The sequence below is a fragment of the Natrix helvetica genome (genome assembly GCF_964273705.1).
Source record: "Natrix helvetica genome assembly, chromosome: 1".
Classification (NCBI taxonomy): domain Eukaryota; kingdom Metazoa; phylum Chordata; class Lepidosauria; order Squamata; family Natricidae; genus Natrix; species Natrix helvetica.
This window is the reverse complement of record NC_138548.1, coordinates 375,880,264-375,903,356: the sequence shown is the minus strand read 5'-3', so window position 1 is coordinate 375,903,356 and position 23,093 is coordinate 375,880,264. Positions and strand designations below refer to the sequence as shown.

The window sequence follows — 23,093 nt, the reverse complement described above, 5'->3', positions numbered from 1 at the left end:
TTCTGACGTTGTTGTGATTGAGTTATAGTCAAATTTTATAATCCAAAGGGTAAATGAGTAAATTAATTGTAATCCCGAAGCCGTCCACAGCAGCTCAAACACCAGTCTCCAATAAACCAACCCCTGTTCTTGGACCCAGTCTTCAGTTTCTTGCTACCTTAATCCATTCGTTTTATAATGCCAACGTGTAATAACAAAAAAAGAAAAAGAAGGAAGGAAACAAGGAAAAAGAAGGTTGGAAAAAAAAAGAAAGAAAAGAAGGAAAAGGCACTTCCCCCAACAAAAGAGACAACCCCTCCCCCCCTCCACACACAATTAATTCCGCAATGGCAATCCACACTTCATTGCAAAAAGAGGAGAAAAATGAGCGAAGTGAGGGATTTGGGTATTTTTAAACTCTTCCTTTATATAAAAAAAAAAATCATCCAAAATCACTTGTGTTTTCTTCTTGCCTTTCCTCTTTAAATTTACTGTTATGTTAAACTACCCTCTTATAAAACTTTGGATGAATCCCAAAGTCTTCTTACATGCACTCCTCTTTACACTTAGATCCCCAATAGAGACTGGAAAATTTGTGGCCATTAAGTGAAACGTCATGTGAGTACACAAGGTGAATCCCTGGTCGTTAAGCAAGATGTCACGTGACTGCCACTTTCCCTGTCAGCTTCCCCATTGACTTTTCCTGTGGGGAAGCTGGAAGGAAACGTCATGAAATGATAGGAGGCTGCGACTGCTATAAGTGTGCGACAGTTGCCAAGCACTGTGACCTGAGTCACAATGATGGAACAGCGGGGACATTGTGATGGTTATGAGTGCGAGGACCACTCTGTGTTTTCACAATCTGAAAGAGTTTGCAAAGCAGTGATGTTCGATTGAGCACTTCTTGGGCTCCCCTCCCTCTAGAAAGTGTGCAGAGAAGAGCAACAGAGAGGATCAAGAGCCTGGGGGCTAAACCATAGGATGAACCTAGCAGGAAACTCTTCAGGGGACCAGAAGTGTGGAACGTCTTTGCGAGAGCATAAAAGTACAATTGCTGCGTTATTTTCAACCTATTGGTCTCTCTGAATTTTTTTCTTCTCTTTTCTTTCCCAGTTCTGCATTATATGATATAAAATGTCCTACAGGGCAGGAGATCAGGCTGTTTGCGGTATCGTCTCTCCCGGGGGGGGGGGTATCTGCCATTAGGCTGGATAGGGTGGACCCCCTCCCCTCCTTGAAATAAGCCCATCTCTTGAGGCCTCGAGAAGCCTCCCTTTCCCAAGGCTCCCTGGAAGCCCCTCCAGCGCTTCCCCCTCCTCTCAGCCTCCCGGAAGGCCATCAGAATTTAGCTTTGTGCTCAGGCGCTAAGTTCCTTCTCACGTGAATTTCTGGCTGACCTGGTGCTTATTTTTCTTTTCTCTGTGTTGTATTTATTGTCTTCTGTTCTTCTACTGATATTTTTATTGTGTTGGCCCAGAGCGCTTGTGTGAGCTAGCCAGTCATGGGATTCTAATAAATAAAAGGTGGATTTGAGGGAAAAGCAGCCTCTGTTGCTGCCACCATCAAGCCAAGTAGCCATTTTACAGAAGATCAACTGGTGATGCTAGAGAAACATCTGGACACGGGAACAAAATGGCTGCCTCCTCCCCAAAGGAGCACATGGGAGCCACATCAGTTCTTGCTCCTTTCAGGTTTTGCTTTGGTTCCTCCTCTTCTTGCCACTCAGAGTGAAATTGGGGTCTCTGATAAACAAGGAGAGTAAAATCCCTCCTATTTTCAACCTTCCAAAACAGGCAGCAACTCACATGAGAAGAAAACAAAAGCATTTATTTTCAGCAAACAGTTCTGGCAAACTTACAATATATGTACAATTGTTGAGGTAGCAGCCTGGCTGTGCAATCGATCTCATGTTCCCTTTTTTCTAAAGCATGAAAATCCATAAATGGGGATCTGGAAAAATTCACTATTTAGATGCTCTAAATCTGCTTGCATCTTATAAGATGCTTGGCATATTAAATATTTGTCCAACTTTGGATGATAAATATATGGCCAAGTTTAATTTTTTTTAAAAAGTGAAATAATTAACTACTTTAATAGCACAAACTCAGAAAGTACAGGTTTTAAAAAAATTGTTGAAGATTCTAGTCAATATTAAACATGTTATTTATTATACAACTGATACAAAGAAAAATAAGAGAGGGAGAAAAACCTCCACCTTCAATCCAAGCAATTATGATGGAGATTAACATTTTATCACCCTCCCTTAAAGTAAAACTCTTCATCCTATTCTTCACCCCATTAAAGGCCATCAGAAATAACAACATGGTTGCTACAAGCTCTATTAGAGCTATTACAAGCTCTACAAGGCAGTTTGATCCAGTGGTGAAGGCACCAAGCTAGAAAGCGACTGTGAGTTCAAGTCCTGCGTCAGCCACGAAAGCCAGCTGGGTGACCTTGAGCCAGTCACTCCCTCTCAGCCCACCTCGCCTCACAGGGTTGTTGTCGTTGTGGGAAAAAGAGGAGGAGGAGGAAGGTGTGTTAGATATCTTCCATACCTTCGGCAGGATGCAAGTAAATAAAAAATAAAATATCTGCCATTTTGAATCCTTTTGATTCCACAATTATAAACACATAAGATGTTCTTTCTTCCTCTATTCCTCAATGAAAATAACAATGGTTCAAAGACCAAAGCAACCACGAAAGACCCAAAATATATCCTGGTTCCTGTATGCTGGAAGGCCCTGAAGGGCTCTTCTTCCTGAGAGTCCGGCCTCATTCAGAAGGAAGGTCGATCCCCTCTCCTCTCCTCTCTCCTCCTGCTGGGACTGTCCATTCCTCTCCTCATGCTGGGACTGTCCACTCGTGCTGCCAAGAGGAGGGAAAAGGCAGGCAGGGTCAGTCTGGGAGGGAGGCAAGAGGAAGGATCAGAAAAGATCAGCCCAGGGAAAGAGCAGAAGCAGCAGCCGCAAGAGAGGAATCAGCCGGGTGGGATCTCCAGAGTTGCAAGAGGGGAGGGGCAGGGCTGTGACTGGCTCCTGAGGTGGGTGAGAACCTGCCCCACATGTATGGATGCCTCCCCACAAATACATAAGTCCAATTCAAGTCTATGTTTCCCCCACAGACAAGTGCAAATGATTCATGGCCTCCAGAGAGACCCCCCCTCCTCCCTCTATCCATGACTGCAGGACCCTCAGGAAGTCCCTCGTCTGCCCCCCCCCCTTCCCCTTACATTGGGGATACTGGTCTCCTCTTTGCAGATCTCTGAATCTCCTGATCCAAAATAATCAGATCCTTACACAGGCCACAATCTGGCCTCTCGGGATAAATACCTGGGGACAGGCACACACACACACATACACACACACACACACCTGGAGGGAGGAGGGAGGGATTCCCAGATGGGAGCAAGGAGGATCTCAGGAAGTCCCTCGTCCGTCCCTCTTTCCCTCCTTGCAGAGGGAACCCTCTGATCTCCACTTTGCAGATCTCTGAGCCTCCTGATCCAAGACAGTCAGACCCTTACAATGGCCACAATACGGCCTCGCAGGATAAGTGTTTGGGGGCAGGTACACACCCTCCAGAGCTCCATTGCCTCTCCCCCAAATTCCTTACCTTGCAGTGTTTGAAAGGAACAGGAGAGGGGATTTCCCAAACTATTTTTACCATCAGTTATTCTTCTGATTTCAAAGCCCTCCCCTCTCTTCCTCCCTCTCCCCCCATGCAGCCCCCAGAAGGGAAACTCACCTGGGAGGGGGCTGCTAAATGGACACGTTGCTTCCTGGATTGGAGAGAAAGACACAGAGTGAGTCTCTGCCTTGTCTGGGTCTTCACTCTTCACCATTAAACCTTTCAGCTACATGAATCTCTCAGAGGACATCAGCTATCCATCATGTCTGTCTGTCTGTCTGTCTGTCTGTCTGTCTTCCATCATCTAGTTATCCATCTAATATTAAACTTCTATGCCACCCATCTCATCAAGGTGACTCTAGACAGCTTACAATGAAATGCTATGCAGAATATTTAAAACAATAAATGAAAACCAGAGTCCCCCCCATCAGATCAGGTTGCCTTTGGTCTGACAAGAAGATCATGTCTAATGTATGACCGCTGCCCTGAGGTGGGTCCGGGATAGTCTGGGAGAGGCCCATGGCTGCCATGGAGGCCAGGGACTCCTGGGCTGCTTCCAAGGCCAAAGCCAGGGATGGCAGATTGAAGCCTCCCAGGACCATAATCCTGGGCAACTCCATGCCAACCCGGAGATGGTCCCCAGCACCTGAGGCAGGGAGGGGGCCATGCAGAGGCTGGTACAGTAGCAACAAGCCCAACTGGTGAGCCCAGAGTCAGAAATGGGAAGTCACAACCAGAAACCTGGGGAGTAAGGCCCCACGTGCCAAAAGAGATTCTCAGATGACCACTGCACCCCACTTCCCCTGCCCTAGGGTATGAGCTGCTGCTAAACCATAAATCCAGCTGGGCACATCTGAAAGAGGAACACTCCCCCCTTCAGAGTCAGCCAGGTCTCAGCTATGCCACCAGAAGAGCCTCTAACCACTGGGGATCATGGCATCGACTGTGGTTTCCCTATTTCCCTTCAAAGAATGGAGGGCTCTTTCCTCCAGAGGGGGCCAAGGCTCCACCATGCAGACTCTGGGCTGCCTCCCCTGCCTGAATCCAACAGGGAGAGTTTCTTCTTCTCCTCTGCAGAATCAACCAGTGCAAGGAAAATGGATTTTATGACATTCATGCCTAAGGCAGGACTAGAACTCACGATCTCGCCTGGTGCCCTCACCACTAAGCCAAAGTGGGTGCAAGTATTCTTATTATTCCACCAGTAGAAGACTCAGAGGGAACCCAGGGAGGATGAATTGGGGGGGGGCTTTAAAAAGTGGGGGCCTCTCGCTCTTTTCATCCCCCCAAAGTCCTGCAAAGGGTCAGAATGGCTCATGCAGCAGCTGCTCCCTCCGACTTACCTGAACTGCTGGATCCTTTGTCACTTGCTGGAAAAGAAGGAAAGGAAAGGAAAGAGTGAAGCTGTCACTCTCTTGGCTCATAGATGAAGAAGCTCAGCTCTTTCTGACTGCACCCACCTCCCTCCCTCCCTCCCTTTCTCAGAGACAATGAAGGACGCACAGATACACGGAGGGATTTTGAACCAAACCGCTTTGGCAAAAATGCATAGGAAAAAAATCTTAAAATGTATACATCAGTGGTGAAATGTAAAAGTTTTTTGCCACCAGTTCTCCGGGCGTGGCTTGGTGGTGGTGGGGTCATGTGACTGGGTGGGCGTGGCCAACCTTTTAAAAAATGTAAAGCATTTTTTACTACCTATTCGCCCGAACTGTAGTAAAAAAATGCTTTAAGAAGTGGGGGGAAAAGGTCCACCTATGCCTTGCGATCTTGGGAACCTTTTTTTCTACTTTTAAAAGCAGAAAAAAAAACTTCCAACGATCATGTAGCTCACAGCTGATCCACTTGATCATGGGAATCTTTTTCTTTCTCTTTTTAGAGCATTTTTTTTACTACCAATTGGGGTGAATAGCTGGTAAAAAATGCTTTAAAAAGTGGGGGGGGAGGGGAAGGTTCCGTGACAATCAGCTGTGCCGCGCGATTAAGTGATGTTGCCTCTGAGGCCTGTTCTAAGTGGGAGATTAGATGGAAAGAGGAGAAATCACTCACTTGGTGCTTTTTTGTAGTCATCTTGACGCCTCTCTGCAAAGACAAAAATCAGAGCTCAAAGCTCAAAAGAATCCACCAGAGATCATCCAAACCCTCCCTCTGCAGAAGGAAAAAACCCAGGAGATATTTCACAGACCCTTTGTCCCATCAACAAAGACAGAAAGATCTTCAAAATACAAATCTATCTCCTGATTTGCCCCAAGAGAGACCTGCTGCAGCAGCAGTTGGGAGGCGAGGAAGGTTTTCATGGAAATGTTGAAAAGGCACTACGCAACCTAAAGCCAGCCCTGTCTATTGGCCCTGATGGATTATGAGCCTACTTCTTGAAAAAGCTTTCCACTGCTATAAACGAACTCCTAAGCACAATCTCCCCATCTTCCTTCCATCACCCCCCAAAAGAGATACTTACTGAAGAATACCAGGATCCCAGCAATCGCACACGCCAGGACAAGGGCAGCCACAACGCAGCCGATGATGAGCCCCAGGTTGGATTTTGAATTGGTTGGTTCTGAATTGGGAGAAAGAGCAGATCATTGAAGGAGAACCTCAAACAATCTTCCCAATCAGGGAAGAGACCTAAAGAAGTGAAAGCTGGAAATACCCCAAATTCAAAACTCCATGTGATCATTTTTGGGTCCTTCTCAAGGTAACATGAAGAGGCCTTGATAACCGTTGTTAGAGGACGTTTCCTCATGACGCTGCCTTCTTCTCACACCAGCCCAGCATGAAGGCAACTGGATTCATCTTTAGCTTTTCCACTCAAAAGAAGCCCTTTGCCACCTTCTGACTCATAGCAGCTTCCAAAAGAAAAACTTCACCAAAACAATAATGTCAACAAAATTTGTTAAACAAAAACATGTTTGTTCTTTTTATAGGTTGCTCCAATGTCCTGTCATGGCTTTTTTTCTTCAGTTTGAGTGTTTGCATTTTATTATTTGAAGTAACAGAGTTCCTATCACCTATCATTGTTTTAAGTACACCCTTTCATTTCTTTGGCCAGTCCAGAAGTAGCATAAAATTGTATTTCGTGCTTCCAGAACTTTAGCATGAAAAATGGAATATGGTGATATGCAACTTCTGGATGGTCCCACAAATAGCAGTGGCACATGGAGCCATTTGTTAGGATGTGCAAAGCGTTGCCCTGTCAGCTCCAATGCGCATGCGAGCGCTGGCCGACTGACTTTGGCCTTCATTTTTGGCCGTTTTTCGCCCTCCCCAGGCTCCTAGAAACACGATCCCCCTGGACTCACCCCCCTTTTTGCACGTGATGGGAAAAAACGTTAGCCATCACTGCCCTATACCATTCCAGACAAGTGGCTCTCCAGTCTCTTCTTAAATGCCTCCAGTGATGGAGCATTCACAACTTCTGAAGGGAAGCCATCCCACAGATTAATTCTTCTCCCTGTCAGGAAATTTCTCCTCAGTTCTAGGTTGCTTCTCTCTTTTTTAGTTTCCACCCATTGCTTCTTGTCCTGCCCTTGGGTGCTTTGGAGAACAGCTTGACTCCCTCTTCTTTGTGGCAGCCCCTGAGATACTGGAACATATCATGTCACCTCCAGTCCTTCTTTTCCTTAAACTAGAAATGCCCAATTCCTCCAACTGCTCTTCATATATTTTAGCCTCCAGGCTCCCAATCCTCTTTGTTGCTCTTTTCTGCACTCTTTCCAGAGTCTCAACGTCTTTTCTATATTGTGGCAACCAAAACTGGATGAAGAATTCCAAGTGTGGTCTTACCAAGGCATTATAAAGGGGTATTGCTTGGGGGGAGGGGAGAGGTTTGAGGAGGGAACTTTAAATTTAAATTTCTCTTGCCCCAAACTCAGGATTCCCATTGAACAGCAATCCTGCCACTTGTGAATGGATGCTTGCTATGAACAACAACAAAAATAAAATATTTTATTTTGCCTGGGATATCAGCATAACAATTACATTTGAATATTCTTGTATCATGGTGACAATCCTCAATAAAAAATTAGAATTTGAAGTTTACAACTTTTGAAGTCCAGTGTAAAAAACGTCAAGGACACTTCTGAGCATATGCAGAGTTCTCTGAGAGAGGGTTTTTTCCTTGGGTTTTATGCTGAGCCTCAGGAATTCATGTATCATAAAATAATGTGCAGTTTCTTTCTTAGAGGAGCGACACAGAGAGACCTTTTGAGCTTCAAAGCAGGAAAACAAAGTGAGTCTCTGATGGGGAAAAAGCTCAGACTTGGGAGCCTCTTTTCTGACTCCGGATGCCTCAGTCCAGCCTCTCTCGGCCTTTCCTGAAGGCAGCTGCCCTTCATCCCTTTTAGCCAACATCTCCCTTCAGAAAAGGGGCTCCCAGACTCCTCCTGATTCTGGTCCTTTAGAGGGATTGGAAACAAGAGGAAATCTCTTTCTGGGGCTCAGCATCATTTCTGCTCTTCTGCTGGAGAAAAGAAGCAGGGAAGGCCTAAGAGAGGATCGGAGGGGATTTCATCAGGATCGGCCAAGTATTGGGATGGGATTCTCTCCTTTCCATCACCCGAAGTCACTTCTACGGTCTGCTCCCTGCAGCTTCACCTGCCTCAAACACTGGAAGGACCAATGGATGAAAGCTCAGCTATGCTCACCTCTGGACATAGCTGGGGTCAGATTTCTCCCCCACCACCCTCCAGCCTGCCAGAGGGCCCAGCCTTCCCCTCCCTGCAGCCTCTCACCCTTCAGCTCCAAGTCCAGAGGCTCCTGCAGGCCGTCGTGCTCCACGTGGCAACAATAGCGGCTCCTCTCTTTGGGGTCGATCCGGATGCTGAGCCAGTAGTGGTAGGTCCCATCCGCGTTGGGGGCCAGAAACCCATGGAAGGTCTCTTCCAGCCATTCCTCCCCATCCCTCCTCCAGGAGGCATCGATCTCCCTGGGGTAGAAGCCATCCAGGCGGCAGACGTGCGTCTCCATCCCATCCTCCACCTCCGTCCGGCTGCTCACCTTTGGGGTCTCTGCAGAAACGGCACCCCCAGAATTAACTCTGAGCCCCTCCAGAGCCTGGAAGGTGGATGGGAAACTTGGAGGGGCAGGAAAATCTCCCACCACTTAGTTTTAACCCAAAGATTCACATTCCACACTTGCAGCCTCTCCAAGAGTTTTAGGAAATTATCCAGATCTGGAAAAGGCTCAACCAGAAGAACTCCTGATTTTGAGGCTCCAAGGAAATTCCTCTCTGGCTGCTTTGAACTCTGAGTGATCTTGGGCTGCTCCCTTCAGGGGAGGGAAAGTGGAGATGGTCTTTTAGGTTCCCTTTCAAGACAACAACACAGAACATTCTCCCTACTTTTTGCCTCCTCTTCTGCTCCCCTGAATCTGAGGCTGCTCCAGGCCTCTTTCCAAGGGACACAACCCCAATTTTAAGAGGAAGAGAGATCAAAGGGAATCTCACACGGATCAATTGGGAAAAGAGAGTTTGTCTTTCAAAAGGGGGGGGGCAGAGAGAGACTGATGCCAATAGAAAAGAGAGAGGGTCCTCCCCAGGCAGGGAGGGGCTGTGGGCAATCAATGGGGGGGGAATTCCCCCATTGATCCTAATCTCACCCAGATGATCCTGGAAGGATGAAGGACCCCAGGGGGGAAGGGGGAGACCTAGGGGAGGGGGGGTCTACATGCAAGAGGGGCTGGAAGAGGAGGAGGGGGATTCCCACCAGGGCAAACAGGCTAAAGACCAGGGACCCAAAGGGGCTGAATGTGTACAAGAGATCCAGCCATAAAGGAGGAAAGTCCAGCCTGCATCCAGATGCTCACCTGTCCTCAGCAGAGTCTCCTTCCCATAGGACAGGTGCTTCTCCAGCCACTCAATGCAGATTTCCTCCAGGTAGGACTTACATCCCTCATTCCTTCCTGGAAGAGCGTCCCATTTCCTCTGGGTGATCTGAGCTTGGGGGATGGGAGCCACCCAAGTGAGGGTCTCCTTGTCGAAGGTGATGAAGGTCCTCCCTTCGTAGCCATATTGCCAAAATCCTCTTTTGCTCCGGTCTCCTCGGAGCTCACAGCCATATATCAGCTGCCATGTGTGAAGGCCTAAAAGACAGAGAGGAAGATGGTTTGGGGAGTCCTGAAGATAGACAGAGACCCCCTCCCAGCAGTGACCTTGACAGAGGCACTGACACCCCCATTTCCTCCCAAGCACTCAAGGGAAAGAAGTCCCCATCAGTAATTGCCCTTTTCCCTTCCCTCGACCACCATCCCTGCATTTCCCCCCCCAGGAAAAGGAATCTGGGAAAGCCAGCAGAGGATCCCAAGGGAGACTGAGAAAAGAAGGAGTCATAGAAGAAACGGAAGGACGGAGACTCTTCCATCTTTCCTTCTGCCATTCCTCCACAGGGGAGACTCTTGGGGGAGGGGGGGAGGAGAAGGGAACAGTTGCCTGAATCTGCAGCTGCAAAGAGGGAATGAGAATCTTGTGGCCTGAAAGAGGATCTGCTCGATCTGGAAAAAGCTTGCAGGGATCCCTGTGACCATAAATCATGTTCTGTATTCACAAATAGCACTAAGTCACAAGGGCTAACCAGAAACAAACCATGGTTTAGTGCAATGTGGGAATGAAGCCTCAAAGGGCCCCAAAGGACTATTTTCCTTAGCAAAAGCAGCAAGTGGCCCAGTCTGACCTGGAGACCCAAAGGGTTATTGACCTTTGAAATGAAGTTTGAAGCTTACAGGCTCTGGAAGGCCCTGGAGAAGATATTTCAACTTCAAGTGAACAGATTCTTGGATTTAAAAGAAAACCGAATGTTTGAAAAAAACAAAAGGAAATCCTGAATTGTTTCTTTTACTGTTTGGGCTTGAGAGGGAGGAAGGACGAAAGGAACTCTCGAATCTAAGGGAAAACCACCTGGAAGTAGAGTTGAACTAAACTGACCAGTCCTCTCCCTCCCTCTCCACACCTATGAATGACAGGTGAGGGGATCCTTTCTCTGCATCTTCTACTCAGCCAGAGAACTTCCCTTTGGAGGAAGAGGAAGATCCTTGGGAAATCCAGTCAGATCCTTCCCTCGAGAGGAGATTCCCTGATGTGCCCATGGAAAAAATAGTTCTGGATTTCTGTCCAAGAAGAGTCTCCTGCCATTTACAGGAAAGCACTAAATATTTGGCTGCAGTTTTCAACTTCCGAGAACAAGGTCTGTCTTATTTCAGAAGCATCGAAACGAAAGACAGAAATTATCTTATTTCAGTTGAAGATGAAATAAGTGTCGACTCATGTCACGTTTGGCACAGAATTGAATGTTTGTGCAGCAAAAAGAAAGCACAGGGTTCACATTGAAAAGGCAAGTTTCGTTTTTGATGCTCAGTGTAAGAACACTATTAATGCATCTCTACAGGTCTACGCATGAAACAATTCTGGCCCATCTCTGAGCCTGGATGTTCAGGGGTTTCCTGACATCTGAAAAATAGTTCGAGGGTTCCTGCAGGGTCCAAAGGTTCAGAAAGGCTGCTTTAGAGAGGCTAAATATATATTCATGTTTATAACTGCTGAGAAGTTATAAACTTTCCTCTCTCTCCTTTCCTTTATGTTACTTTCTATTAGTTTTTATATTTTTTGTTGAAAACTTTTAGTAAAAATCAGATAGAAAATTTAAAAGGCTGACAGGACGTCAGGGATCATTAAAATGGTATTGAAAACACAAGAGAGGGAAATGTCACAAAGCCTCCGCATGAATCCAGGCAGAGCAACCACATCTGGAGTATAGTCTGCAGTTGTGGTCCAAAGGCCTCATAAAAGGAGAGGAGGGAGCCGGGGAAGGTCCAGAGGAGGCGACCCAGGCGATGGGAGGGGGGAAGCAGCCTCCCTTGGGGGGGAAGGTTGGGACCTTTGGGGCTCTTTAGCCTGGAAAGGAGGCTCCCCTCCACTCTGGCCGCTCTCCTTCCTCCTTCCTCCACCAGGGGGAGCCTCTGGGCCCAGCTCTGATCCCCTGGGAGGCCAGCGGGGGGCCTGGAGGGATCTGGGGGGATCCTGGGGGATCTGGGGCAGGACTGGCAGAGCTCTGGGGTCTCCCTGGAAGGGGGGGAAGGGGAGGGGGGAAGAATTGGGGGGGGACTGCACCTCCGTGGGACGAAAGGAGGGGAAACGGCTGATGTTTGTGGAGAAGGTTTTCCTCAGCCAAATGGAGCCTTGAGCTACACACACATTTCCTTCCATCCCTTTTCCGAAATGAGGTTCCTTGGAGGGGAATCTTCTCCCCCCAAAGGTGGCAGAAGAAGGGAAGGGATGATGAAGAAAGAGCCTCCCCCCAAATCCAGGGCAGCCCCTCCAAGAGGGCAGGGCAGGAGTTCAGCCTGAAGGACCAAGGAGGGGAAGCCATGAAGGCTCTGAGGGACTCAGGAAGGGCCCCAAATGGAGGTTTCCTCCTTTCCTGTCTTTCCCCCTCAAGTCCATTGGGAGGATCCTGGACCTCTGACACCCCCCCCACAAGACCCCCCCACCCGTTCCGGTTCCAGCTGCCGACGGCGACGGGCAGGCTCTGCTCACCCCGCGCTTTCCCGCGGGGCCCCTCACTCCTTGGGGGGCACAGGACGCCCCGTAGAGGCTCCTGCCAAAGGGGTGGCACCGCGGGGGATCCTCCGAGTCGGTGGCGACCGGTGGGGGGCCCGCATCGCCCCAGGCACTGGGGAGCATGATGGGGAGGCGCTCCGGCGTCTTTGCAGCGAGGCAGCGGGAAGAATGAGCAATCAGAAGGATGCGGCTGCGGTGCGGTGAGGCGGAATCCACTCTCCATTCCTTTTGCTTACTTGAAAGAAATTGCCAGCTACCTAAAATCTCCTTTTGACTTGGTTTTGAGAAGCGCGGCTGGAGGGAGGGGGATTCCTCCCCCCCGGAGAGGCGGCTGTTAATTATTTTTGCTCTCAGCCCTAGGGGGAGGAGGCAGGGAGAGAGCCAACTAATGACACCACACTCATAACAAAGGCGAATTTCGGATTTAAACCTACAATGGAATGATGATCTGGAAACTTTGGAAACTTTGAAACTTTTGTTATGCCTCTTAAGCCCGAAGCTGGCAGGGCAAGATGGCACACTTCCGTTGTCTTTATAAACACTGAAAACTGACTCCACCTATAAAACTTCAGGCTTCCGGTCTTTGTCTCCGTGCTACTCAGATAAATCTCTTGCTGTTTGTGACTTTTTGGCCTCCCTGGACTGAAAAACTTTACTCTATTGCCAGTGTGATTAGAAAAATCTTCTTCTGCCTGAACCTTTAGTCTCCTGAACTCTCTTGGCGGTTCTACCTCTCTGACTGATCACTCTCTGCATTGACTGAACTCTTTATTGCATATATAATGTCACGCAAAAAACCACCTCCTGGGAAGCCTGGCTTTGCTGCCTCTGCCCCGACATCTACAACATCCAGTCCCAGTACACAATCAACGATAACATCTCTGATGCAGCCTAAAACCACTGAGACTGAATTTCAACAAATGTTTCAACAAATTCTACAGGGACAAGAGGAGATAAAAAGACAACTAAAAGAGATGAAAGAAGAAATTAAAGAGAACCAGGACCAGATCAGTAAAAATTCACAGAGACTGGATCTTTTGGAGGGGGGAGATGGAAGGGGTGCAGAAGGGGAACAAAGAACTTGAGACCCAGCAGATGAAAACAGAATTTGAGAGAATGTCCTTGTTAGGGTTCTAAATACCATGCAGAAATAAATCATTGTCCAAGACAAAACATCCTTAAAGGTGCAATTTATTCCGCAGGCATGTTAGCACGGCTATGGAAAATTCCAACTCTGGAAGTACATCCTCTAAGTTCACCCAGTTGAAAGTTCATGATTTATCCCCACACCCACAAATCCATCACATGTTCCAATCATATTCTTCCACGCTGGCATGTACACCCATCTTCTTCCGGCCAGGTGTCGAGATGCGAAGACAAAAGATGACCTTGGCTTCTACAAAAGAATGTCAACAATCCATTCTACAATCCTACTCCTTTCAATTCCCCCTCCCAACTACTACACTATTGAAACAGCATAGAAAATTATAAGAAAGTGTGGCAGGCCAAAGATCCTAAAAAGAATATAACTACAGGCCTGACAGGCGGCCTCTCCTCAAAAGAAAAACGTTTCCTGCAAAGAGAATAACATAAAAGTTAACATAACAAAATTAACCACCTCTTCTCCACCCAGGGGAACCCCTTGACTTCTCGGGAACTTCCCATTGAATTGCTTTACTAACTTCTCCACTTTTAGGTTCCCACTGTTCACCCAATTAGCTTCAGACCAAGGGTAACCCTTCCAATGCACTAAGTACTGTAAGCAACCCCTATTCAGCCTGAAATCTACAATTTTTTCCACCTCAGATTGTGTTTCCCCTTCCATCACTAAAGGAGGAGATTGAGCTTGGGTGGATGCTCTTCTGTTAGACCCAATTACTGGTTTCAACAAGCTACAATGAAATTCTGGGTCAATTTCCCCTAGACTTCTGGGTAGACTGAGTTGAACTGTAACTGGGTTAACTATCTTCACTATTGGGAATGGACCTAGAAATTTTGGACCCAATCATCCACGGCTGGCCTTGTTCCTCCTCCGAGGCCTCCCCCTTGGTAGGACTCTTTGTCACCTGAAGTTGGGGGTCCTCTTCCAGAGGTCGGTTGGGCATTTCCCCCTCCGAGGCCTCCCCCTTAGTTGGACTCTTTGTCATCTTCAGTTGGGGATCCTCCTCCGGAGATTGTTTGCCCTTTTCCTCTTCCGAGGCCTCCCCCTTGGTAGGACACTTCGTAACTTTAAGTTGGAGATCCTCTTCCAGAGGCTGTTGGCCCAGATGACTTTTCTGTGCGGGCATCTGGGGCCCTCTCTTAACCACCGTGGCAATTGGTACACACATTTGTTCTTCGGCAATTCCCTCCTCCGAGGCCTCCCCCTTGGTAGGACTCTTCGTCACCATAAGTTGGGGATCCTCTTCCAGAGGTCGTTTAGGCTTTTCCCCCTCCGAGGCCTCCCCCTTAGTTGGACTCTTTGTCACCTTAAGTTGGGGATCCTCCTCCGGAGAATGTCTGCCCTTTTCCTCTTCCGAGGCCTCCCCCTTGGTAGGACTCTTTGTCACCTTAAGCTGGGGATCCTCTTCCAGAGGTCGTTTGCCCAGATGACTTTTCTGTGGTGGCATCTGGGACCCTCTCTTTACCGCCGTGGTGGTTGGTGCGCACGTTTGTGGCATTGGGGCTGGAGCCAAGCACTCTGACGCTCTGTGGCCAAGTTGACAACAATGGTGGCATTTAATTGGGCCCCACGAGGAATGGAACCTAGTTACATCTCTAAACTCAGGAACCGTTTCATCACACTGCCTTGCTCTCCAACTTGCAGCTGCCCCCTTGGTAAACCCTTCTTCCATGGTGGAGATTGCTTCTCTGTAGGAAGGTGGAGTAAGAACCTTTTGGGGCATTGCAGATGCACCTTGTCCCGCTTCCCATCTTGCAGGCCTGGCTTTGGTAATCCCTTCTTCCATGTTGGTGATTGCTACTCTGTAGGAAGGTGGGGTAAGAACCACTTGGGGCCTTGCAGGCGCACATTCTCCCGCCATCCACACTGCAGGCCTCTGTTTGGTAATCCCTTCTTCCATGGAGAATTCTTCTCTGTAGGAAGGTCTGGTAAGAACCTTTTTGGGCCTTGCAGGGGAGACTGGAACCGGTGGGGAGGTCAATCCCTCGGTTGGCCACTGCCCAGCTTTTTGCCATGGTGCCATCTGCTGAGGGAGGACAGGTGCCCACTGGCATTCCTCCCATCCATGACCTGGGGTTAAGACCCATCCCGGGGTTGCCTGCTTCACAGGTTGTAGCTCAACCAATGATGGCTGGCTAGGGGGTTTTATGTGCCAAGGACCCTCCTGCTGGCTTGGAGGAGTTATGGGCCAGGTAGGTGCCCTTTGCTGGCTTGGATGAGTTATGGGCCAAGTAGGTGCCCTCTGCTGGCTTGGAGCATTTCCCCATGCTGATGGCAAAGGAGTTGGTAAGTAGCATCTCTTCCATCCAAGTCCTGGGAGGAAAGCCCAATTTACTGCCCAATTTGCTTCATTTACTGGTTGCAGCCCCATTTGTGGTGGCTTGCAAGTGACAGATGCTGGAAAAATTCCTTCTTCCTGCTTCCTTTGAAATTCCCATTTTGAAAGGGAATCTTTCTCCCAGCTAGTTGCAGGGTGATAAGCCATTTCATTTATTGCTGTCTGGAAGGAGCCCAAACCTCTGTTCTAGGTTTTTTTTTTTTCCAAGCCTTGTTTCCAAGCTGGGGGGAAGGAGGGGAAGCGTGCACTCACATTTGAGGTAGAAGAAGTACGTCTGAGATTTTCCTTCGTCTTGTCGCGTCTCCTCCTGCATTCCTCCAGATGCAATTAAACTGGAAACAGCATTCCATTGCCTTTGAAGTTCCGCACTCAGCTTCTTATCACCAAAAGCTTCTCATTAATTCTTCGCTGATATTTACGCTGTCCCGGTCAGCATTGGGAATGCCGAGACCCCCATCACCAGATCTTCCATCACCAGCCCTTCCCCCTTGATAGGGGGAGGGTGCTAGTGAAATATTTTAAAGAGGCAGAGTTGGAATAATGTTAGGGTTCTAAATACTATGCAGAAATAAATCACTGTCCAAGGCAAAACATCCTTAAAGGTGCAATTTATTCTGCAGGCATGTTAGCACGGCTATGGAAAATTCCAACTCTGGAAGTACATCCTCTAAGTTCACCCAGTTGAAAGTTCATGATTTATCCCCACACCCACAAATCCATAACATGTTCCAATCATATTCTTCCACGCTGGCATGTACACCCATCTTCTTCCGGCCAGGTGTCGAGATGCGAAGACAAAAGATGACCTTGGCTTCTACAAAAGAATGTCAACAATCTATTCTACAATCCTACTCCTTTCAATTCCCCCCTCCCAACTACTACACTATTGAAACAGCATAGAAAATTATAAGAAAGTGTGGCAGGCCAAAGATCCTAAAAAGAATAAAACTACAGGCCTGACAGTCCTTTTATCTTAGATTTCAGAATGTGGTGGAGGCAGATGATGAAGATATAAGGGACATTATGAAAAGTATTTTGGCTGAATACATCCAGAAAGAGAAACAACAGATGGGATGGGAACTAGATTTGGTTTATAGAGTGAACTCAGCATATGCTAGAACACACAACGTACCCAGGGAGGTACACATTAAATTTCTCAGAAAAACTGCAAGAGATGAAATTCTGAGTGCACAAAGGAGGCAAGCCTTGAAATACCAAGATAGGGAAATGACCATTCTGAAACAGATCCCCAAGAAAGTGAGGGAGAAAAGAAAAAACTATTCACAACTAGCAAAGAAACTTTACCAGAAGGGGATATGGTTCAGATGGCTGATGCCTGAAGGTATGCTAATATTCTGGGAGGACACAAGAGTTAGAATTAATACACCCATAGAGGCGCAGGCCTTTATGGAAAAAAATAAAACACTCCTAGATAAACCAGATGATCCTACAACAGACATACAGGACACGGGAGGGGCCGGAGCTCTGCTGGCGGGGGGAGAAGGGGCAATACCGAGAAAACTCAGATCACACAAATGAATAAGAAAATCTGCTTGATATAAATTGATTGAAATCATTAACTGAATCTACATGCTGACTATATATTGCTATTTAGTATCGAATTTTCTGTAAATGTATACTATGAGTATGGAGGGAGGGGACACCTGCCGGACACTGCAACTGCCAAAATTTGTAACCTTTCCATTATCCCTTTCCTTTTTTATTTCTTAAAAAACCAATAAAATTTTGTTTAAAAAAAAAAAGAGCCCCCCACCCCATTTGGGCCTCCTGGCCTCTCCTTCCAACTGGAGGATGAGGAGGAGCTCCTGGCATTTGCCACCCCCCCCTCATTGCCCCCCAAAAAGGGGGTGAAGGAAAGGGATCTAGTCTCCCCAGGTGGATCTGCACTTGATCCCTCATTTCTCTGGGGTGGAAACAGAGAGAAGGAGGATCTGCTTCCCCCAGGATCCACCTTCCTCCCCCACAGCAGGAGATCCACCAAGGACCCCCCCAACTGTCATGGCGGGAGAGGAGATTTTGGTCTCTTTTTACCTCTGTTTATATCAACATCCAGAAAGAGATGGAGAAATTTCAACACGTTTCCATTAACTGCAATTGGCAGAAAATGTCAGTTATGGAGACAAGGACAATCTTACATTGTTTAAAGAAAAGAATAAACATATATAAAAAAGACTTTTTAAAAGGAGTGGAAGGAGCCTTTCCTTTGAAGGGACCCCCGTTTCTCCCCCCCCTCTGGTTCCTGGGGAGGGGATTATGGGGTCAGAGGAGCCACCCAACCCATCACTCACCTTCGCTCCGATTGTAGCGACTCCTTAGAGTCTCCAGGTCTCCTCTGAACAACTCCTCGGTGCCACGTGATATGTGGGTGTTTCTGTCCCAGTAATGCGGGTCGTCCTTCCCCACCTTCTCCATCCAGGAGACTCGAGGCTGCAACCTCCGGCTGTGGCTGTCATAGTGAACAAAGACCTGATCATCCACGTATCCCACAATGACAAAGTGGGGCTGCTGCCCCTGACTGGGGTCCAGGATGGAGGTGTAGAAATACTTCATGGAGTGGGAGGAGGCACCTGGAAGGGATCCAGAAGAGAAGAGTTAGGGGGCTTCAGTCAAGGACCCGGATCCCATGGAGGCTCCCAACTGAGGCTCTGGGGAGGAGGAAGGAGGAAGAAGAGGAAGAGGGCTGGGGGAGGAGGAAGGAAGGAAGGAAAGGAAGGGGGAGAGGAGGAAGGAAGGGGGAGAGGAGGAAGGAGGTGGAATGAGGGAGTGACTGAGAGGGAAAGAAGAAGCTTCTGGGGGGCCTGAAGGGTTGGAGGGCAGGGAAAGTGGGGGGTGAGAGAGGAGGGGAAGGTTGGGTCCCCCAAACTTCACCTGCCCCAATTGTACCCTCCCCCCTTTCAGCAAGGCCTCCCTCAAACCCCCTTCTGGATTGCTCAGTCTCTGCCCCAAGGAGGCTGCAGTGGCCCCACAGATAAAAGGGGGGATTCCACCCTCCCAGAAGCTCAAAAGCAGAAGGAAGCCCCACCTGTTCACCCCAACTTTTCATTCAGAGAAAAAAAAATCCCATTACTGGGGACCAAAATGGCTGATTAATAGCTGCAGATTTTATAAAACAGGAGAGGGGAAGAGGAAGGGGGAATCCGGGTGAGACCAGAGGCCCTTTTGACCCATGGAGGAAACCTAAATATGGGGAGGCAAAGGGGGGGAGGGGAAGGGGGGCCAATGAAGCCACGTAGCCTCCCAAATCTTCCTCCTGTCCCTCTCCCCCCCCCAGCTGGAAAATCCCCCTCCCCTCCCAGAGTTCGGCCATCTGAGCAGGAATCGGCCTTGAACCCAGGACTCAGAGGGGCTCCCCCTCCTTCCACAGGGAATCTCACTGGGATTATCCCAAGATTCCTTCATCTCAGCAACCCAGTTAGGGCCCTGAAACCATCATTCACGGAGGCTTTTCCTCTGAATCTCCCCCTTCCCTTTCCCCAGAAGCTGCTCTGACCCTTGTCCTCCTCTGGGGCTCATCCTGCCCTTTGTCAGCCCAAAGAAAGGCAGAAATGCCCCTCAGCCTCCTCGGGAGGGGATTGGGATCCTGGCTCTCCATCCCTTCACGTGATCAGAGACTCTCAATGTAAAGGCCTAAATCCTGCTGAGACCAACCATGGGGGGTGGGGGCTCAGCTGGGAAGAGATTCTAAGGCTGGACTTAAGACACTTGGACTTCAACTCCCAGAATTCCCCTCATCTGCAGAAAACCTTTGGCCCTCACCCCCTCTGCCCCCCCTGAGGCTGCTTGAGTTCCTGCTGAGATCACCTATGTTTGTGGGGGAGGGGACTCAGCTGGGGTCTTCTCCCCAAACTCATCCTCTGTGTCTGTGGGGAGGGTCCTGTCATCTTTAAAGCCCCTCTGATGAACCAAACATTAAACATTGACAATTATTTCAGTTTCCATCATGCAAAGTCCTGACTGAGGATCATCAACATTTTTCCAGGCCTTCCTTGGAGGACAGGCTCCCTTCACAAGACAGAAAACTTTACTAACAATGAGGGGGGGAAAATCACATTAAGTCACCGTTTAGTTTTCATTCTCACAATACAAACACGGAAGAGACTCTAAGGCTGCCCAATGAACAGAAAAACAACCCCTTCTAAGCAGGTTAAAAGAATCAAAAGGAATAAAAAGAATAAAATGCAGCTGGGAAATCCATGAAGTTGCAAGATCTCCAGTGCTCCTTTTTGGTCTCCATTCTGAAATCTCTTCAGATCAGAAATTCTTCCAGGGCACCAAAGATTTTAAAGATCATTTTCAGGATCCTTCATGGGACTTATTTGGGCAGAACCTGGGTCTCCATGGAAAAGGGCAGAGAAATAAACACAGGTAGTCCTCGGCTTATGACCATAATTGAGCCCACATTTTTTGTTGCTAAGTGAGCTTTGCTCCATTTTACAAATTTTCTTGCCACAGTTGTTAAATGAATCCTTGCAGTTGTTAAATGAATAACCTGGTTGTTAAGTGAATCTGGCTTCTCCATTGACTTTGCTTGTCAGAAAGTTGCAAAAAGGGATCACGTGATACACGGAGACTGCAACCGTTACAAATGTGAATCAGTTGCCTAGCATCCGAATCTCGGTCATGTGACGATGAGGACGCTAAAATGGTCATAAGTCTGAAAAATTGTCATACTGTCACTATTTTCAATTACATTGAAACTTTGAACGGTCACTAAATGAACTGTTTTAAGTAGAGGACTGCCTGTAGTCCTACTGCCCATTCCCTCCAGTATGGCCTCCCAGTCCTTCCCAGTCCAAGGCAAAGGCCTGGGCCTCCCTCTTCCTGCTCCTCCCCACAATCCCAGGCAGCTTCTCAGAGCTTTGGGGGAGAGGGAGCCTCAGATGCACTTCCTGCTCTGGGGAGATTTCAGGGTCCAAAGGGATCGGAGCTTTTCTCCAAAAGAAGGAGGGGGGATCGGACTCTCCCTGATCCAGAACCCTTGTTCCTTTCCCTTGTGGGGCTGAGCAATGAGGAAGCCTGAAGTCTGCCTGAGAGGAGAAACGTCTGAATGGAACTCGGGTTGGACGTCCTCACAGTCACCAATCCTCTTCATGTCAGTTTGGGCCTGTCTGTCTCCAAGCAAGCCCTTCATTTCATGCTCCCCATCCAGAGCTGCTTCTCTTCTTCTGCCTCCAACCAGCCTCTTTAATTCTTCAGATCCTGACAGATTTTCTTTCTGTCTTTTGAAAAGCTGCTCCATTCATAGGGTCCTTTCTCAGAGCAAAGAGCTAGGAACCCCCCAAGGCCCCTTCCTGATTCCTAAGGAATCATAAGTACATTTTCAATATTTTGGATCCTGCAAACTGACCCATGCTGAGAGCTCCCGAAATGGAAGGAGGAGGATTTTGGGTGGGAAAATCCCTGCCTGTCCTAGAGAAAAGCTCTGGGGATTTGGGGGTTTAGGACGGAGGAGAAAGTGAACATAATAAAGGCCGATCTTTAGAAACCTTATTCAAAGGAGCCTTTCTCTCTCTTCTCCTGCTGCATCCACAGGGCAGCCTTATCTCGAAGGTTCAGTGTCGGCATCGGCCAAAACACCCAACCGATTCCAGAAACAAGCCGGGTCCCCCCAGCACCAGAAGCTGCCAAGAGCCACCAAGCCCCCCTCAAAAGCTCAGGAGATCTCGGAAGGCAAAGGAGGGGCGAAGGGAGCAGCAATGATGCCATGTAGTCCACCTGGATCTTCCTCCTGCCCCCCTCCCCCACTGGGAAATCCCCCCCTCCCGTCCCAGAGCTCAGTCATCTGAACAGGAATTGGCTTTGAACCCAGGGCTCAGTGGGGCTCCCCCTCATACCTTGAGCCAAGGTGGCCCAGTGGTTGGAATGCAGCATTGCAGGCTAATTCCGCCCACAGAGTTTGATCCTGACTGGCTCAAAATCGATTCAGGCTTTCGTCCTTCCAAGGTCAGTAAAATGAGGACCCAGATTGTTGGGGACAAGATGCTGACTCTGTAAACCGCTTAGAGAGGGCTGTAAAAGCACTGTGAAGCGGTATACAGGTAGTCCTCTTTTTACAACAGTTCATTTAGTGACCATTTGAAGTTACAAGGGCACTGGAAAAAATAATTTAGACCATTTTTCACACATCCCCATTGTCACATGATCAAAATTCAGACACCTGAGACAAATGGTTCTTATTTATGACGGTTGGAGTCATGTGTGGTCATCTTTTGCAACCTTCTGATGAGCAAAGACAATGGGGAAGCCAGATTCACTTACAAACTTTGTTACTTATTTAACGACTGAAGTCATTGACTGTGGCAAGAAAGGTCATAAAATGGGTCAAAATTCACGTAATAAATGTCTCACTTAGCAACATAAATTCTGGGTCAATTGTGACTTCAACTCCCAGAATTCCCCTCATCCCAGAAGCCCCTGGGGCCTCCCCTCCCTGGCCCCACCCCCTGCCCCCCCTGAGGCTTCTTGGGGGTTCCTGCTGAGACCAACCATGTTGGGGGGGGGGCTCAGCTGGGATCCTCTCCCTGAATTCTGTCTCTGTGGGGAGGGTCCTGCCCCTTTAAAGCCCCTCTGGGGAATCCAAGAGAAACACACAAAATGATTTCAGTTTCTGTCACTCAAAGTCCTGATCGAGGAACATCAAAGTCTTTTTAGCTGAAGAAAAAAGTGAAAGCCAGGAAGGAGGAATCTTTAGGGAGATTATTGATGATTCTCTCCAGACTCTCATCCTGCTGCATTCACAGGACAATCTGAGCCCGGATCGCTCCACTGCAGCAGCCTCTGCCAAGTCACGGAACCCATTCCAGAAACAAGCCGGGTCCTCCGAGCACCAGAAGCCCCAAAGAGCCACGAATCCCAGCTAAAGGCAGGGAAGGGGACCCAGGCGGAGGGGTTGGGCGAAGGAAGCCAGGAAGTTCGTGAACTGACCTGATCTCCTGCAAACGCCGCTTTCCCACAATCTCCGCTTTGGGGGAGGGAGAGAACTGCGCTTGGGGGCGCCCAGATAGACTTGACTGAGGTCTGGAGGGGCCACCCTCGTCCTGTTCCCAGAGGGGCTCTCCTGGGGAAGTGGGGGGGGGAGGCAGCAGAGTCCCATCCAGGCTTTGGGACCTAATCTCAAAATGGCCAAAGTGGGGAAGGGGAGCGGACTAGAAAGAGGACCGAAGCAGGATTCTATTTCTGGGAATAAAGGAGAGAGAAAGAGTCCCTGGAAGAAAAAGAGGCCGGAACCCCCGAAGGCCCCAAAGGGACTCACTAACGCAGCTCTCATGGAGGGAGACCCCCAGCAGCCCCAGGGGCCAGAGGGGCGCAGAGCTCACGGCCATCTTAGCCGCCATCCTCAACCAGCGCCGCCTTCTCTCGAAGCAAAAGAACACTCACCCCGGGCGATCAACAACGCAACAATCCAGAGGAAGCCGGCG

The 23,093-nt window shown here is 48.6% G+C and overlaps 2 protein-coding genes across 17 annotated transcripts in view; both read right to left on the bottom strand.

Annotated features, from left to right (window-relative positions):
* LOC309383798 (class I histocompatibility antigen, F10 alpha chain-like) overlaps nucleotides 1-23,060 on the bottom strand; it is a 219,786-nt gene extending 196,726 nt beyond the window's left edge. For 4 of the 8 annotated variants that reach the window (XM_081936712.1, XM_081936716.1, XM_081936711.1 and 1 more), the window contains exon 1: nucleotides 22,928-23,060. In XM_081936712.1, the coding sequence (XP_081792838.1) occupies nucleotides 22,928-23,009 (82 nt within the window). In that variant the 5' untranslated portion in view covers nucleotides 23,010-23,060. The remainder of the gene's footprint in view (nucleotides 1-22,927) is intronic. The other 4 variants (XM_081936710.1, XM_081936715.1, XM_081936709.1 and 1 more) reach the window with 1 other exon arrangement.
* The window catches only part of LOC309383779 (major histocompatibility complex class I-related gene protein-like), a 342,086-nt gene that overhangs the window by 237,459 nt on the left and 81,534 nt on the right, over nucleotides 1-23,093 (bottom strand). Inside the window, exons 2-6 of one of the 9 annotated variants that reach the window (XM_081936663.1) lie at nucleotides 17,964-18,242; nucleotides 9,409-9,684; nucleotides 8,337-8,612; nucleotides 6,065-6,163; nucleotides 5,656-5,688 (exon numbers count right to left, since the gene is read on the bottom strand). The exons of 4 other annotated variants lie outside the window; for them this stretch is intronic. In XM_081936663.1, the coding sequence (XP_081792789.1) occupies nucleotides 5,656-5,688; nucleotides 6,065-6,163; nucleotides 8,337-8,612; nucleotides 9,409-9,684; nucleotides 17,964-18,242 (963 nt within the window). The remainder of the gene's footprint in view (nucleotides 1-5,655; nucleotides 5,689-6,064; nucleotides 6,164-8,336; nucleotides 8,613-9,408; nucleotides 9,685-17,963; nucleotides 18,243-23,093) is intronic. 4 more of the 9 variants (XM_081936660.1, XM_081936661.1, XM_081936662.1 and 1 more) reach the window with 4 other exon arrangements.